The 18,572-nt window shown below is 46.3% G+C and overlaps 1 protein-coding gene across 2 annotated transcripts in view; it reads left to right on the top strand.

The window, feature by feature from the left end:
* The window catches only part of LOC140424335 (echinoderm microtubule-associated protein-like 6), a 755,202-nt gene extending 746,531 nt beyond the window's left edge, over positions 1-8,671 (top strand). For both annotated transcript variants that reach the window (XM_072507857.1, XM_072507856.1), the window contains one exon: positions 5,151-8,671. In XM_072507857.1, coding sequence (XP_072363958.1) covers positions 5,151-5,175 — 25 coding nt within the window. In that variant the 3' untranslated portion in view covers positions 5,176-8,671. The remainder of the gene's footprint in view (positions 1-5,150) is intronic.
* Positions 8,672-18,572: the final 9,901 nt, after the last annotated feature.

Raw genomic sequence — 18,572 nt, 5'->3', positions numbered from 1 at the left:
GCATTCTCCGACCTTCTGGGGGGTCGGAGAATGACGCCCCTCGTTCGGCGCAGGGGCGGAGAATCCCGTTTACACGGAAAACGTGTTGCTTCTCCCGGGATTCTCCAGTCCCCAGAGAATCGCTTGCGCGCAATTTACGTGTCGCGCTTGGGGAGCATTGACAGAGCCCCTCCCCCGTGATTCTTCGGCAAAACTGGCTGAGTTTCCGACGGCATGGTTCTAACCACTGGTGGGGAGCGGGGGGATCGAGCACCGGTGGGGGCCTCATGGGCAGCCAGGGCAACGATTGGGCAGCTCGGATCCGCAGTCGCGCGCAAATTCGGGGGGGGCCTACATTATCGATGTCTGTCCAAGTCCGCCATCGTGCACGCGTGGCTGCTGCAGACCGCCACCGTGCGCATGCGCGGATTCGCGACCGGAGGTGCGGGGGCCCATACCCGCAGCTGAAGTTGCGAGAAGCACTCCAGGGCCCTGCCAGCCCCTGCAATGTAAGAGAGTAGCTGTAGATTTGTCTGAAGAAAGTCAAGAGTGAAACGCCTGCGTTTTTACGCAGTCATGGGGATTTAGCCCCATTTTTAGAGAATCCAGTCCCAGGCCTTCAAACTCCTCCATCAGCATGTCACCCCTCTGTTGCGCGATGTTGTGGAGGACGTAGCAGGCCGCCATGATGTGGGCGACCCTCTCAGCGTCATACTAGAGGACCCCTCCAGAGCTGTCCAGGCACCTGAACCGCATCTTCAGGAGGCCGAAACACTGCTCGATCAAAACCCTGGTCGCTGCATGGCCATCATTGTAGCGGGTCTCGGCAACTGTCTGTGGTCTCCGGATAGGTGTCATCAGCCGCGTCCACAGTGGATAACCCTTGTCACCCAGGAGCCAACCCCCCAGCCGGGAAGGCGTCTCCCACATGTCAGGAATCGTCAAGTGTGCCAGGGTGAAGGCGTTGTGCACACTGCTCGGGTATCGGGCGCAGACATGAATGATGCACAGCTCATGGTCACATATCAGCTGCGTGTTCATCGAATGGAACCCCATTTGGTTTGTATAGAATGACCTGTCATCTGCAAGTGCTTGTAGGGCGGCATGCATCCCATAGATCACCCCTGGACGCAGGGCATCCCATTGATGGCGGCGAGCCCCGAGGCCTTGGCAACCTGGTGGGCTCGGTCCACATTGAAGTTGTGTTGTGCCAACTGGGCATACAGGGCCTCCGTGTCAGCGCGGATGCAGTGCACCGAGGTCTGTGAGATCCTGGACAGTTCTCCACTCGGTGCCTGGAAGGACCCCGTGGTGTAAGAGCTCAGGACGACAATCACCTTGACGGTCACTGGGAGCGGGTCCCCCCCCATTCCCCCGCGGTGCCAGGTGATCTGGCAGATATGATGTGCCGTCACCCTGCTCGGCCAAAGTCTTCGACGGCATGCCCGGTCCAACAGATCCTCAAATGGCAGGTGCCCCCCCCCCCCCACCCTCTGCCAACCCAAGCCAGTCCGGCCTGGCAGCCCACAGTCTCTCTCCCCCATCAGCCATGACACCAATTTCAAGATTTTTAAAAGCACAAGTGAACCGCGCTGTCGGGAACTCGGCTGAGAGGTGGAGAATGTCGGAGGCCCCGGAGAATACCGGATCTGACACGCTAATGATGTGCAAACGCTGTTTACTGTACGTGCGTTCTGGAACGCATTGGCACCGTATCGAGGCGACGGAGAATTGTGATTTAGCGGCAAGTCAGCGCCTGGCGTGATTTCGGCGTCGGAACCGATTGTCCGCCCAGTCGCATTTCCCGATTCCGGCATCAACCAATGGAGAATTCCGCCCCATAACTACGGAGCATAGAATTAGGGTCAGAGGTAGAAGGTTTAGAGGAGAATTTGAGGGAAAATTATTTCCCCAGATAATAGCGGATATCTGGAAATCACTGGCTGGATGAATAGTAGATGAAGAAACCTTACTAACATTTAAAAATATGCAAATGGACTAAACTGGAAATTAAGATGGATGGTGGTTGGTGGGGAGATGATGCACTGAATGGCCGCCTTTCATACTGTAAATTTCTATGATATATGGTCACGGAAGTTGCCAGCCTATTGAATAAAACTTAAATTTTATGTCAGAGAAGCAAAAGTCATGAATATCTTTGAGTACTTTTACAAACACCAAAAACATTTTTTAAGACCATTAACTCGATTATTATGTTTGGGTATGCCAGCTTACAAGTGGGGAAGGAGCACATAACTTTAGATTGATGAAAGTCTTTATACCAAAATACTCTGTATACTGTGTATTCTGTTCCTATCACAGCTAAATGTATTTTAATCAAAATGTACTTTGAATGGATTTTAACAAATCTACACTGAAAAATATTTTTAAAATGGGGAAATTGTTTCTTGACATCAGAAATTACATTGCCATAGTTAAAAAATCTTCAAAAAGTAACAATATTTTCTTCCATTGTGAAGGCCCTCGATGATACTGAGCTTTGACTAAGCACCAGATTAAGTGTTCAGGCAAAGATGACTCATTCCCATTCAACTCAATGACAACTAGCTGGAGACAGACTAAATATGCTCCAGTTCTTTTCCAAAAGGGTGTGTTCTGTTAAATGCAAAAATCATGACGTTGATGACTTCTGTTGATGATGTTCTGCTTCTCCAAAAGCTACACAATAACAGTATCAGGCATGTGACACACCACTCAAAACATTGACCAGTGTGAAGATCCTACACTTACCTACCCTTGTATACAAACAAAACTCACCAGAAAAAATATAGCATTTGCCCATTCCATAGTATATATTCCAACATGATAAGTCTGAAATATTGCCATATATGGCTGGCTGCTGAAAATGAACGTTTCTAAGTCTGGAGATCATTCCTTCAGATTTTAATTATTAATAGGTGTTTGGTAGTACATAATTTGATTATTGTTGAGAAAAGAGACATAGAACATACAGTGCAGTAGGAGGCCATTCGGCTCATCGAGTCTGCACCGACCCACTTAAGCCCTCACTTTCACCCTATCCCCATAACCCAATAATCCCCATTAACCTTTTTGGTCACTGAGGGCAATTTATCATGGCCAATCCAGCTAACCTGCACGTCTTTGGACTGTGGGAGGAAACCGGAGCACCCGGAGGAAACTCACGCAGACACGGGGAGAATGTGCAGACTCCGCACAGTCAGTGATCCAGCGGGGAATCGCAAGAATACCAAAATCAGGGGAAAACAACAATTTATACTGTATGAGAAGAGTATGCCGAATGGTTGGCAAGTGGACTCTGATTGATAGAGGTGTTGCTAAGGAGAATGCATCAGTTGATGATGACTCACAGTTAACTGCCAAGCATTGTTTGAAATGTAACCCCAGATAGCTTGACCCGATTGGTCAAGGCATTGAACTGAGAAATGAGTCAGTGAATGGCTGTCACTTATTTGTTTAGCTGAAACAGGTGCAAGTATATACATTGTTATGGGCCAGGGTTTAGAGAACCCCAAAGTGTATCATGGGTTCACCTGACCCACAACTTTTAATAGATTGTGGTATGGGGAGCACACGGCCCACTCTACAGGTGTGGTACAGCAGAAATGGAAAAGTATTTTTAAAAGCAACAATGTTTATTCTATGAACTCAAGTTAACCTTTTTAAAACATACAATGAACATCTTAGCAACCATTAATTCAAATATAACCCCCAAAGAATACAGCACGAAGTAATCCTGAAGCTGTCCTTTTAACATCCATAAGACTTTTAAAAAACCTTTAAACAAAACACATCAGGTTAAAGTCACTACTGAGAGTAGTTATTAGTTTTAAATCACCAAAGGATCGATTTACAGTCTTTAGATTACAGAGAGCGAGACTCGCACACCTCCTGGCTCTGACTGCAGCTATCCAGATCTGAAAACGAAACTAAAACACACCCTGCAGCAAACAGCCTAAAATGAAAGTAAAAAGCTGACAGACAGCCCAGCTCCACCCACACTCTGGCATCACTGATAAACACCCATTTCTTAAATGTACATTTCTTAAACACTCATTTCTTAAAGGTACTCTCACATGCCATGTTCTTTCTGTATGCAAAGAAAAATTTGTTAATATATGTAGCTTCCAGGACACCCAAATGTGCCATGCCATGAGCCTGATTGACTATCTTAAATTGGTTGTCAACCTATTTCTTCGCACACTGGGAATTATTTAGGATATGTTGTCCAATTTCTGAATGACTGGGTCTTCAGTTTTGCAAGCACGGGCTGCTTGGGTATGGTCTATATTTTGCGAATTGTCCTGATGAGTGCAAGATGAAAAGCTTCAACACGTCCTGAGAGTGGAGGGCAATAATAAACCACCATTTAAAGGATAGAGAATCAACAGACAATGATCCAAGTACCTACCTTGGGGAAGACCACACACGAATGGATACAATATTTTACTGATCTTTACCATTCAATCTATGGGTGGAATTCTCCAGCCCTTCCTGCTGGCAGTATCTTCCAGTGCCAATGGAGTCAACACCCATGTCGGGTTCCCTGATGGTGACCAAGGCAAGGAATATAAAGGGCTATTGACTTTTGCGGGACCAGAAGATCCTGTTGACAAGCTGTCTCCGCTGTGGGAAAACCCGCCTTGGAGGACCTGGAGCTGTGAGATAGCAGTGCTAACCACTGTGCCAAAATGCCGTGAAATGTGAACTCAATAAAAATCTGGAATTAAAAATCTAATGATGAAACCACCGTCGATTGTCCTAATAACCCATCTGGTTCACTAATGTCCTTTGGGGAAGAAAACCTGCCACCCTTACCTGGTCTGGCCTACACGTGACACCAGACATACAATGTTTTTGTCTCTTAAACACCCTCTGAAATGGCCTAGCACACCAGTTAGTTCAAGGGCAATTGTGTGCCATAAAATGTAGTTTGATAAAACCTCCAAAACGATGTTTTCTGTGGTTCATAAATTTAATTCTATTTCCCAAGAATTTGTTTGAAGGTAATAGGAAAAGCCATTGTATGCTGTAGTTTTTAAAAATATTCCAGTACCTTGGTGCTCAAGAAATATGCAATATTTTTGCTGAATATTTCAATTTAACTAATAGCATTTTCAACATAAATTCATGGAAAATTAATTCATGAATGCATTCTTGTTTGTTTTCAGTATATTTGTATGGCGATGTCTTTGAAGGAAGAAATACATTTTCCAGTGACCTTATTTAAAAAATGGAATCCTAAATGCCTCAATAACAACTTGGCTGCTATAAAGCAAAACTGCTTAATGGTGCATATATTAAAAAGAATTGTGTGTGTTTGTGTAAGATATCAAGTGTCCACGATACATATATTGTGATTGTGAAGCTCATGATGTGAATGTCGCTGACGATGCTGAAAGGGAGGACAAAATGCAGCCTGCATTCGGACCAGCCCTGATGCATTGTCATTTAACTTTTTTTTTTAAAAACAATTTTGACCGAGATTATCTAGAGCCAAAAATTTAATTTGGATAAGCATCTTTTGAAATTGCCTTCTTAGCAGGTGTTAACATATTGCAACAAATGCATGTCCTATGAACCAAAAGCACTAGTGCATTGCGGAGGTGGTTATCACAGAGTGATTTTGAAACAGGGTTATTGCCAGCATAATGCAATATCATTCTGCAAGAAAAGAACTGCTGCAGAATTCAGTTCAAGTTTACACGTATATTTTTATTCAGAATAAACTATTCTAATTATTTTTGTTAGTGCAGAGGCTTTTAAAGGTTTACACAATTCTTGAAGGTGCAAAAGGCTCAATCTGTTTCATAGAATGAGCCAGTGCTGATTCATACACCGTTATTAATCGCTGCTAAATAATTTGTAGGTCTGTTTTCTAGGAAAGAATCAAAATTATAGACATGGAACCTCCGTGTTTTAGATGTTATTGTGTTCCTTGCATCATTAATTCTATGTCTGAATTCAGAGCAGTACCGACTTAAATGAATTTTAGTGCTATCCTTAATTAGCATTGTACAAGGATAGTGTGTTCTGGGAGGAATTATCAAGCAGTTCATATCATAGGCTGGAAATCCCTTTCTACAGCAGGGTAAATGGTGGGGCAGTACTTCTGCCCATTTCTCCTACCTCATTGTAACCCAAATTCACTTTCTTGGCCCAAATTAACCTGCCATGTTATCCAGACACCTGGTAAGCTTCCACTACTAAAAGAAACCCGATGAAAATCTGACATTGGTGCAGCAAAGGTTTTGTGGGATCAGATGAAAGGACCAGTGGGACACCAAGGATGACAAGTTTTATAAAATTCTTATGTCCTCATTAAGGTTGTCAACAAGAACAAAATTAGGCTGCAATGGAAGAAGGACAATTCATCACTAAAACCCTTAATTTACAGAATGATATCATTACAACCACACCCTGAGTCTACTGCTACCTTTCACTTTGCAGTCCCAAGGAGTGGTAGTAATAAAGGCAGGTGGGAATGAGATGGGCTGGTAATGCGAGCCCCAACACCTGTCGACATTTATCTGCAGCACGCCATGAAGAGATAGTCTTCAGTGGTCGCAGCAGGATCGATGGAATTACGGCTCTTTATAAATGCAAGTTGATGCTGAATTGGAGTTCAAAGTAGCATAGAGGTAGTAAGCCTCATCTCCTAGTTATGCATCTTCTGCCCAATTTCAGATATCTTGGAGTAATGCCAAGTCCCACATCCCTTTCTTGCATGTCAAACTGCCCCCTTTTATTTTGCTGATTATTGTATATTTTGTTGTCAAGTCCATGATGCTTTTCACACAGGGTGATCAGAGCTTGAACAGTGCCAAAAAGAGTGGTTAAAGCTGGGCTGCTGGCTTCATTTAAGAAACTTGGGAAGAAAGCTGGCTTCTTCTTCTGGAAGAATAAGAACAATGAGATAGAAAGACAGTCTTCAGTCAAACCTATCTTGTGATGATTTGTCTGAGTTGATCTGTACATGTAGAAAGGAGGCCCATGTGTATAGAGACAAAGCATCATGGCGAAAGTTATTTTAGTGAATTGAAAAGACAACAAAAGCATAATTGGTTCATGGAACCTTGGCAGATTATAGGGATTTCTGTTTCATTTTTTGTTTAGGTTAGCTAAGGTAGCCTTTCTGGGCTGTGCCAAAAATAGGCCTTTATTGTTTAAAATCTTGAACATACTCCGAGGAGTACCTACTAATGCTAAATATTTTGAAGAAATAGAATTACACAACCTCAGTAGAAAGCATCCATTTACCTAACTAAAATTATATGTTTTCCAAATCATGTTATAGTATTTTATTGATAGGTTCCTCTAACTACCCTAAAATAGTACACCTCAATACCGCTATTATTGCTCCTGTATCCTTTTATGCCATGGCATTTATTTGAATGTTATTTGTATTTCATAGTCCAGCACTGATGAATCATGGTTATCTGACTTGAAGTCCTATGCACAAGTGCCTTTGTACAGTTCTGCACAATAATCAGTTATTTAAAATAAATATATATATATAGTATACATGGTGCTGTCAATTTTTAAAAGATTGAAATAAAATCAGGGCTTTGTTTAAACTTGAGTTTGGATTTTAAACTATCAGCAATGAATAAAATGATATCCTACTGCAATAATTTTGTGTTATTGTAGTTTAATTGTTCAATTTCCAGATGTAAGACAACTGCTACTACTTACATTTGGATTTTGTGAAATTCTTTATGTTTGACAGTTGGGCAGTGAATGTATTGGCTGTGAGTTATTGATTGTCTTATAACATTTACAAATTATAAAAGAAAGTATTTGCCACAAGTGCAATTCTCTAAGTCTGGGTTTGCTGGCAAGGCAACCATAGGGTGGCACAGTGGTTAGTTCTGCTGCCTCACAGCGCCAGGGACCCAGGTTCAATTCCGGTCTTGGGTGACTCTCTGTGTGGAGTTTGCACTTTCTTCCCGTGTCTGCGTGGGTTTCCTCCGGGTGTTCCAGTTTCCTCCCACAGTCCAAAGAAGTGACGGTTAAGTGGACTGGCCTTGCCAAATTGTCCCTTTGTGTCCAAAAGGTTAGGTGAGATTACTGGGTTACGGGGATAGGGTGGGCCTAGGTAGGGTGCTCTTTCAGAGGGTCGGTACAGATTGATGGACTGAATGGCCTCCTTCTGTACTGTAGTGATTCTATGATTCACTAGATTCGCACATGTGCAAATGTATTGCCATCGACTGAAGCATCGGTGCCTCAGGCAGCTGCATGTCAGAAAGATGGCTCTGTTCAATTGTGCACAGAAAAGAAAGGGAAATAAAACCCAGAGTGTGATACCTCATCCACATGCATCCAAAGCAAGGAAACAGTTAAAGTTTCGAGACCAACCCCTCCCTCCATCTGACTACATTTGGTACATTCCCAGGCCCTGGTTTGCGACAGAGAAAGATGTGGGAAGTAGTGGTGTGGCATCTTGGATAAGCACAGGGCAGGACTGGCAGTGAAAACCTGGCCAGGCAGGAGCAGCCCCTGACTGACAGCTGATGGGAAGGAGGGCCTGCCATATCCCTTTGCAAATCCCATCCAGGCTGGTGAGTACTGCTATGCCAACTGGGACCAGGAGTGAGGGAGGGAGAAGTGGCCATCAGACAATGCTGGAGAGGACATAGGTACGCATGCCTGAATTGATCCCAGTACGAAGTCTTACAACACCAGGTTAAAGTCCAACAGGTTTGTTTCGATGTCACTAGCTTTCGGAGCGCTGCTCCTTCCTCAGGTGAATGAAGAGGTCTGTTCCAGAAACACATATATAGACAGATTCAAAGATGCCAAACAATGCTTGGAATGCGAGCATTAGCAGGTGATTAAATCTTTACAGATCCAGAGATGGGGTAACGCCAGGTTAAAGAGGTGTGAATTGTATCAAGCCAGGACAGTTGGTAGGATTTCGCAGGCCAGATGGTGGGGGATGAGTGTAATGCGACATGAATCCCAGGTCCCGGTTGAGGCCGCACTCGTGTGCGGAACTTGGCTATAAGTTTCTGCTCGGTGATTCTGCGTTGTCGCGCGTCCTGAAGGCCGCCTTGGAGAACGCTTACCCGGAGATCAGAGGCTGAATGCCCTTGACTTTCCGCACACATGAGTGCGGCCTCAACCGGGACCTGGGATTCATGTCGCATTACATTCATCCCCCACCATCTGGCCTGCGAAATCCTACCAACTGTCCTGGCTTGATACAATTCACACCTCTTTAACCTGGGGTTACCCCATCTCTGGATCTGTAAAGATTTAATCACCTGCTAATGCTTGCATTCCAAGCATTGTTTGGCATCTTTGAATCTGTCTATATATGTGTTTCTGGAACAGACCTCTTCATTCACCTGAGTAAGGAGCAGCGCTCCGAAAGCTAGTGACATCGAAACAAACCTGTTGGACTTTAACCTGGTGTTGTAAGACTTCATACTGTGCTCACCCCAGTCCAACGCCGGCATCTCCACATCATGAATTGATCCCGGCATTGGTTGCGCATTCTAATGTGATCACTGCACATGTGGGAGTTCACTCATTCACAGATCACACATAGCTGAGTTGTCAAGACACATCCTGTATTTTATCTGTTAGTACTAGAAACAAATATGCAAAAAGATGCTTCCAAGTCCTGGTTCTAGCATTATGAGATAATTTGGTGGCTACAGAATGTGTGTATAAAATGCCCCATGATATTATGACCCCAGTTTTCTCATTACAGTCAGCACAATCTCACTGACTATTAGTTTAGGAAGCAATGTAATATCTTTCAGCATCTTTAGTGGACTATCACATTTCAGCTTTACAAAATGTTCACATTTCAAGAAATGTTGCCTTATAATGTTTAATTGTGGATGTTGATTATTAAATTGGTGTCTAAATTCAGCAAGCCAAAGCTCACTATGCAGTGTAGCCACTAGCATGGTGGTTTCATATTAGTTGCATAGATCATAAGAATATCAGATTAATAATGGTAATAAACAGTGTTTGTATTATTATTTATAGTCTGTATTTGTGCTAATCCTTTTGCCTTTCAAAATTTGATAATTTTGGAAAATTGTGTTTTCTTTAATTTGTATCCAAATGAAAGTGTACAAGTGTCATTTGGCACCGGCAACATGTTACACAGTAGGATTATAAAACTAATAGCAATATTACAAATATCTATGGAAATAATTTAAGTACCTACATGAAATGGTTAAAAAATGCAACAATATAATTTTTTGATTCATTTTGGAAAATATAATTCTTACATCATTTTTGTATTTGATTTTTAAATATTGTAGATATTTATATATAATTAATAAATTTGTTACACATTGTAATATAATGTATATGAAGAAATTGCTTCATGCATGAAATTATTTTTGAAATTAATGGAAGAATCATAGTTGTATGTGTTTAATTAATATGGTTCGCGTGTGGCCTGTGCAGCATCAAATCCTATCAGAACATGTGGTCAGTTTCTTTTTTATACCGAAATGATGTAAAATGGTTTTAATTTTTAATGTTTTGGTTTGAATGTATGATATCCAATAAATTAAAAATACAGTTACCAAAGTTGCCGCTGTCAATAATTAGCTTTGAAAAATGCAAACTTAACGTGGTTGGACGGTAATGCCTGATTGAAAAGGAAGATGAATCGGAATATTTCCAAATAAAGAATATACTTAGAAATGTGTTATAGACGGAGCCATTTTCATATAAAATCCAAATGAGGAGCTACTGATTGGCAGTCCAGGCTTTTGGAAATCATTCTTGTACCAGAACCCATCATTTTACAAAATCAACTAGCGGTGTTCCTGTTGGCTGCATACTGAAGTAAGTTTTTTGAAAAAAAACATGGCATATTTTTTTATCAGCACATGTAGCATTCAGTCTGTCAGGTTTGGGAGCAGGTTCATAAAGCAGACATTGGGTTCCTGATCAGCATATTCAAGTGAGCTAACACCTCTTTTTCAAGAGAGTCTCCAAGGTACTCAAGAATTGATGGTTTCCAACTTGATAGTGAACTCTTTTGCGATGAACGCCAGTGATACCACGTTGGGGATGGGTTGATCTTCAGTTCTAATCGGGGTGCACTTTAAAGATGGTACCCCAATCTCTGTGGAGATGGCCTTGCTGGCTCTATCAGGCCTGGCTCCAACAAAGTGATGGCATAAACCCTGTCACTGATTTTGTCACTCAAGAGAGCTTCAAGATCTGGAGCAAAAACCTGGCTTTGCAGCAGGAGAGCCACTTCAGTCTGAGCTGACACTTAAAAAAAAAAAATATGGTGATTCTGCCCACAATTAAATTCATGGATGACACCAAATTGGGAGGTGGTACAGTCACTGCAGGACTGTTAACAAGTTACAACAGACATTAATAAACTTGTAAAGAGGCAAATATTTGGCAAATGAAGATCAACGCAGATAAATGTGGGAGCCACTTATTACTTTGAAAGTGCAATAGTTTCAAAGAAATTTGGGGAAGAGCAACAGAGGATCTCTATATACAAATACACCAATCACTAAAAGTTGTGCTACAGGTTAGCAAGGCCATTAAAAAAAGCAAACCAAACACTACGTTTAATTTCCAGAGGGATAGTATTGAAAACTAGGGAAGAGACGGTAAACTTGTATCAAACTTGGTTAGGCCATACTGAGAGTGTAGCAGTCTAGTCACCATTTTATATGAAGGAATTTAGAGGCAATGGGAAGGGTGCAGAGAAGATTTCCAAGGATGATAACAGAAATGTGTGTATACACATATCAAGAAAGGATTGACGAGCTGGGTCTCTTCTCTCTTGCACAAAGCAGGTGGTGGAGGGATGACCGAATAGAGGTATTTAAAATTATGAAAAGTTCTGATAGAGTGGATAAAAAGAATGTTTCCTCTTGTGGTGAAGAGCTCTAAAGGCCATCAACAGATAGTCATCAAGAAATCCAATAGGGAATTCAGAAGAAACTTCTTATCCAAATAGTGATGAGAATGTGGCATGACAAGGAGTGGTTGAAGCGAATAGCATAAATGCATTTAAGGGGAAACTAGACAAACATGTGAAGGAAAAGGATTATATGGTTGCAGTGGTAGATTTAGAGGAGAAAGTTGTATACAAACGCCGGCATTCTGGTTGGGCTGAATGGCTTGTTTCTGTGTCATATATCTTATGTAGAACAATAATTGTATGAACAAGAATGTCTACATGTGAAAGTGAGTGTACCAAGAGGCTATGAGTATATGCGCAAGAATAAGAGGAAAAGATTTGGGTGAGGGCTTCAGTCTATGCGAGATAATGGTGTACGTTTTAGAGCATGCAGAACATACTGTCAACCATCAGTGTTTTGTGCTGGTAGTGAACATAAAATATCTGTGGCACAAGTTCATGCAAATTGGGCCTCTTCTCCCGGTACTGCTAATGGAAGTGATTCCATTCATTAAATAGAAGCAGAAATCCTTTCGGTTGCGGCTATACGGAGCCAAGTCGCACGTTCGGCAGCTCCCACAAAAAACTGACTTTTGGGCTCTTTTCAGGGCCCCCAACGGCATTTTCTCGATGTTTCCCGCTGTGGGAAGGAGAGTACAATAGTTCCCCAACAGTATATGGCTTTTACCAGGAGCGGGGCGACTAAAAAAGTGGTGGCGGACCCGAAGAAGGTGCGAGGGAAGAACAACAAAATGGCGGCGGGCGGGAACCGGGCAGTGTGGATGCAGTGGGCGCAGGAGCAACAGGAGGTTATCCAGCGCTGCTTCAGGGAGATTAAAGCGGACCTGCTTGAGCCGATGAAGGCTTCTATCGATAAGCTACTGGAGACAGACGGCCCAGGGGGTGGCGATCCGCGAGGCCCGACAACGAGGACGAGATCCTAGGCCTGGCGGTAAAAGTGGAGGCACGAGGCGCCGCCGTGGGGAACGGGCTGGGTGCGGGCGCGTGGCTGGCCGAGGAGGAGTTATGGCTAGTCGGCGGGGGAGGGGGGCGGGTAGCCCCCTGATCCGGCTGATAACCCGGAATGTAAGGGGACTGAGCGGGCCCGCGTGTTCGCACACCTGAAGGCGGATGTGGTCATGCTTCAGGAGACACACCTTAAGGTGGAGGACCAGATAAGATTGAGAAAAGGGTGGGTAGGTCAGGTGTTTCATTCGGGGCTAGATGCCAAAAATCGAGGGGTGGCGATCTTGGTGGCAAAGAAGGTGTCGTTCGAGGTCGAGCATTGTGGCAGACAATGGCGGTAGGTACGTAATGGTTAGTGGTAAGCTGCAGGGAGAGAGGGTGGTACTGGTCAATGTGTATGCCCCGAACTGGGACGATGCGGGACTTATGGGTCAGATCCCAGATATGGAAGTGGGGGGCCTGATAATGGGGGGAGACTTTAACACGGTGCTGGATCCAGCACTGGATCGCTCCAGGTCTAGGACGGGTAGGAAGCCGGTGGTGGCTAAGGTGCTGAGGGGTTTATGGACCAGATGGAAGGGGTAGACCCTTGGAGATTTGCAACGGGGGCTAGGGAATTTTCATTCTTCTCACACGTCCATAAGGCTTATTCCCGAATCAACTTTTTTATTTTGAGCAGGGCGCTGATAGCGAGAGTAGAGGATACTGGGTACTCGGCGATAGCCATTTCGGATCACGCCCCGCATTGGGTGGACTTACAGCTGGGGGAGGAGAGGGACCAGCGCCCGTTGTGGCGTTTGGAGGTGGGGCTGCTAGCGGACGAGGAGGTGAGTGAGCTGGTCCGAGGAAGCATAGAGAGGTACCTGGAGGCCAAAGATAACGGGGAGGTCCGAGTGGGGATGGTATGGAAGGCGGTGGTTAGGGGAGAGTTGATCTCCATTAGGGCCCACAAGGAGCAGAGGGAGAGGCTGGTGGGGGAGATGGTGAGGGTAGACAGGAGGTATGAGGAAGGACTGTTGAGGAAGAGGCACAGTGACCACCAGGAAGGCGGAGGTGCAGTGGAGGAAGGCCCAGGGGGCGATTTTTCAGTATGGGGAAAAGGCAAGCCGGATGCTGGCGCATCAGCTCCGGAAGCAGGACGCAGCTAGGGAGATCGGGGGAGTTAAGGACAGGGGAGGGAGTGTGGTGCAGAGTGGGGTTGGCATCAATGGGGTCTTCAGGGACTTTTATGAGAAATTGTATCGGTCCAAGCCCCCACTGGAGGGGGGAAGGATGGGCCACTTTCTGGACCAATTGAGGTTTCCGAAGGTGGAGGAGGGACAAAGAACAAACAAAGAACAAAGAAATGTACAGCACAGGAACAGGCCCTTCGGCCCTCCAAGCCTGTGCCGACCATGCTGCCCGACTAAACTACAATCTTCTACACTTCCTGGGTCCGTATCCTTCTATTCCCATCCTATTCATGTATTTGTCAAGATGCCCCTTAAATGTCCCTATCGTCCCTGCTTCCACCACCTCCTCCGGTAGCGAGTTCCAGGCACCCACTACCCTCTGCGTAAAAAACTTGCCTCTGACTATCCACTCTGTCTATGCCCCTCATAATTTTGTATACCTCTAATAGGTCTCCCTTCAACCTCCTTCGTTCCAGTGAGAACAAACCGAGTTTATTCAACCGCTCCTCATAGCTATTGCCCTCCATACCAGGCAACATTCTGGTAAATCTCTTCTGCACCCTCTCTAAAGCCTCCACATCCTTCTGGTAGTGTGGCGACCAGAATTGAACACTATACTCCAAGTGTGGCCTAACTAAGGTTCTATACAGCTGCAACATGACTTGCCAATTCTTATACTCAATGCCCCGGCCAATGAAGGCAAGCATGCCATATGCCTTCTTAACTACCTTCTCCACCTGTGTCGCCCCTTTCAATGACCTGTGGACCTGTACTCCTAGATCTCTTTGACTTTCAATACTCTTGAGGGTTCTACCATTCACTGTATATTCCCTACCTGCATTAGACCTTCCAAATGCATTACCTCACATTTGTCCGGATTAAACTCCATCTGCCATCTCTCCGCCCAAGTCTCCAGACAATCTAAATCCTGCTGTATCCTCCGACAGTCCTCATCGCTATCCGCAATTCCACCAACCTTTGTGTTGTCTGCAAACTTACTAATCAGACCAGTTACATTTTCCTCCAAATCATTTATATATCCTACAAAGAGCAAAGGTCCCAGCACTGATCCCTGTGGAACACCACTGGTCACAGCCCTCCAATTAGAAAAGCATCCCTCCATTGCTACTCTCTGCCTTCTATGGCCTAGCCAGTTCTGGATCCACCTTGCCAGCTCACCCCTGATCCCGTGTGACTTCACATTTTGTACTAGTCTACCATGAGGGACCATGTCAAAGGCCTTACTGAAGTCCATATAGACAACATCCACTGCCCTACCTGCATCAATCATCTTAGTGACCTCCTCGAAAAACTCTTATCAAGTTAGTGAGACACGACCTCCCCTTCACAAAACCGTGCTGCCTCTCACTAATACGTCCATTTGCTTCCAAATGGGAGTAGATCCTGTCTCGAAGAATTCTCTCCAGTAATTTCCCTACCACTGAAGTAAGGCTCACCGGCCTGTAGTTCCTGGGATTATCCTTGCTACCCTTCTTAAACAGAGGAACAACATTGGCTATTCTCCAGTCCTCCGGGACATCCCCTGAAGACAGCGAGGATTCAAAGATTTCTGTCAAGGCCTCAGCAATTTCCTCTCCAGCCTCCTTCAGTATTCTGGGGTAGATCCCATCAGGCCCTGGGGACTTATCTACCTTAATATTTTTTAAGACACCCAACACCTCGTCTTTTTGGATCACAATGGACTGGTGGCGGGATTTAAAAAATATATTTATGAAAAATGTTAACAACATTTTTCACACTTACAAACCCCCCCCCCCCCCCCCCGCCCCGGTAACAAAAGGAAAGAAAGCTCACATAGCAAGACATGAACATGGTAAATCGATATGATACAGAGCTTTGTACATTGGATTCCTCTCGTACATGTCAGTTTTCCGGATCATTCATGTATTTTCTTGCTTGAATGCCCCCCAAATAAACCCCCCTTCCCCCTCCCTCCCTCCTCCCTAGGCTCGCAAACGTCCCATCAATGAACAGGTCCCCCATTCTTCGAATCCCAGCCCGATACCAGCTCTGAACCCCCCCCCCCGTCCATCCTCCCCGGGACAAACCGATGGTTACCCCTGATCGGGGACCACACCGAGGCTCCCATTGCACCCCTATGCCATCTCCACTGGCCCCAGATCTTCAGCGTTGCCGCCACCACCGGACTCGTGGTGTACCTTGTCGGCAAGAGCGGCAGGGGCGTCACCAGCTCCCCCCCCCCCCCCCCCCCCACCCCCCCAGGCTCGTTCCTTTGCAGGACGCCATCTCCAACCTCTTCCATGCCGCCCCCTCTCCCTCCATCACCCACTTACGGATCATCGCCACATTTGCTGCCCAGTAGTAGCCACCCAGATTCGGCAGCGCCAACCCTCCTCTGTCCCTACTGCGCTCCAGAAACCCTCTCCTTACCCTCGGGGTCTTATTCGCCCACACAACACCCATAATACTCCTGCCTACCCTCTTAAAAAAGGCCTCGGTGATCACGATTGGAAGGCACTGGAACACAAAAAGAAACCTCGGGAGGACCACCATTTTGACCGACTGCACTCTACCCGCTAGCGAGAGCGGCAACATGTCCCATCGTTTGAAGTCCTCCTCCATCTGCTACACCAGCCTCGTCAAATTAAGTTTATGTAGGGCCCCCCAACTCCTAGCTATTTGGATCCCCAAGTACCGAAAGCTCCTTTCCGCCCTCCTCAACGGTAGATCGTCTATCCCCCTTTCCTGGTCTCCTGACTGTACTACAAAGAGCTCACTCTTCCCTACATTGAGCTTATAGCCCGAAAAATCCCCAAACTCCCTTAGAGTCTGCATGACCTCCACCATCCCCTCCACTGGATCCGCCACGTACAACAACAGGTCGTATGCGTAAAGCGACACTCGATGCTCCTCTCCCCCTCGGACCACCCCCCCTCCACTTCCTAGACTCCCTTAATGGCATGGCCAAGGGTTCAATTGCTAATGCAAACAACAGGGGGCACCCCTGCCTCGTCCCTCGATACAGCCGAAAATACTCCGACCTCCACTGATTCGTAACCACACTCGCCACCGGGGCTCTGTATAGGAGCTTAACCCAACTGATAAACCCCTCCCCAAACCCAAACCTCCGCAGCACTTCCCAAAGGTACTCCCACTCTACTCGGTCAAAGGCCTTCTCCGCGTCCATAGCCGCCACTATCTCCGCCTCTCCCTCCACCGATGGCATCATTATCACGTTTAGGAGCTGCCGCACATTGGTGTTTAGCTGCCTGCCCTTTACAAATCCCGTCTGGTCCTCATGAATCACCCCCGGGACACAGTCCTCGATCCTCGTTGCCAGCAACTTAGCATCCACGTTGAGGAGCAAGATCGGCCTGTACGACCCACATTGCAGTGGGTCCTTATCCCGCTTCAGGATCAAAGAGATCGTCGCCTCAGACATTGTCGGGGGCAGGGTCCCTCCGTCCCTTGCCTCATTAAAAGTCCTCACCAGCAACGGGGCTAACAGGTCTACGTCCTTCCTATAGAACTCAACCGGGAACCCATCCGATCCCGGGGCCTTCCCCGCCTGCATACACCCCAGACCTTTAATCAGCTCCTCCAACCCAATTGGCGCCCCGAAACCAGCCACCTCCTGCTCCTCCACCCTCGGGAACCTCAGTTGGTCTAGGAATCGTCTCATCCCCTCTTCCCCCGCTGGGGGCTTTGATCTGTACTGCTCCTCATAGAAGGCCTTGAATGCCTCGTTTACGTTCATCGCACTCCGCACCGTAGCTCCTCTTCCATCCTTGACTCCACCTATCTCCCTCGCTACCATCCTCTTACGGAGCTGGCGTGCCAGCACCCGGCTCGCCTTCTCCCCATGCTCATACGTCGCCCCCTGCGCTTTCCTCTACTGTGCCTCTGCCTTCCCTGTGGTCAACAGGTCAAACTCCGTCTGGAGATTTCGCCTTTCCCTAAGGAGTCCCGCTTCAGGGGCCTCTGCGTATCTCCTGTCCACTCTTAAAATCTCCCCCACTAACCCCTCCCTTTCCCTGCCCTCTCTCTTCTCCCTATGAGCCCTGGTGGAGATTAACTCTCCCCTGACCACCGCCTTCAGCGCCTCCCATACTACCCCCACCTGCACCTCCCCGTTGTCGCTGACCTCCAAGTACCTTTCAATGCACCCCCTCACCCTCCCGCACACCGCCTCATCTGCCAGCAGTCCCACATCCAACCACCACAACGGATGTAGGTCCCTCTCCTCTCCCAACTCCAGTTCCACCCAGTGCGGGGCGTGATCTGAAATGGCTATGGCCGAATACTCTGTTCCCTCCACTTTCGGGATCAGAGCCCTGCCCAGAACAAAAAAATCTATCCGGGAGTAGGCTTTGTGCACGTGGGAGAAAAAAGAAAACTCCCTGGCCTGTGGCCTGGCAAACCTCCACGGATCCACTCCCCCCATCTGGTCCATAAACCCCCGAAGCACCTTGGCCGCAGCCGGCCTCTTTCCGGTCCTAGATCTGGAGCGATCCAGTGCTGGGTCCAACACCGTGTTGAAATCCCCACCCATTATCAAGCTTCCT

This window comes from Scyliorhinus torazame, chromosome 1, assembly GCF_047496885.1.
Source record: "Scyliorhinus torazame isolate Kashiwa2021f chromosome 1, sScyTor2.1, whole genome shotgun sequence".
Lineage (NCBI taxonomy): Eukaryota > Metazoa > Chordata > Chondrichthyes > Carcharhiniformes > Scyliorhinidae > Scyliorhinus > Scyliorhinus torazame.
The sequence above is the reverse complement of the archived record's forward strand: the minus strand, read 5'-3'. Positions and strand labels throughout refer to the sequence as shown.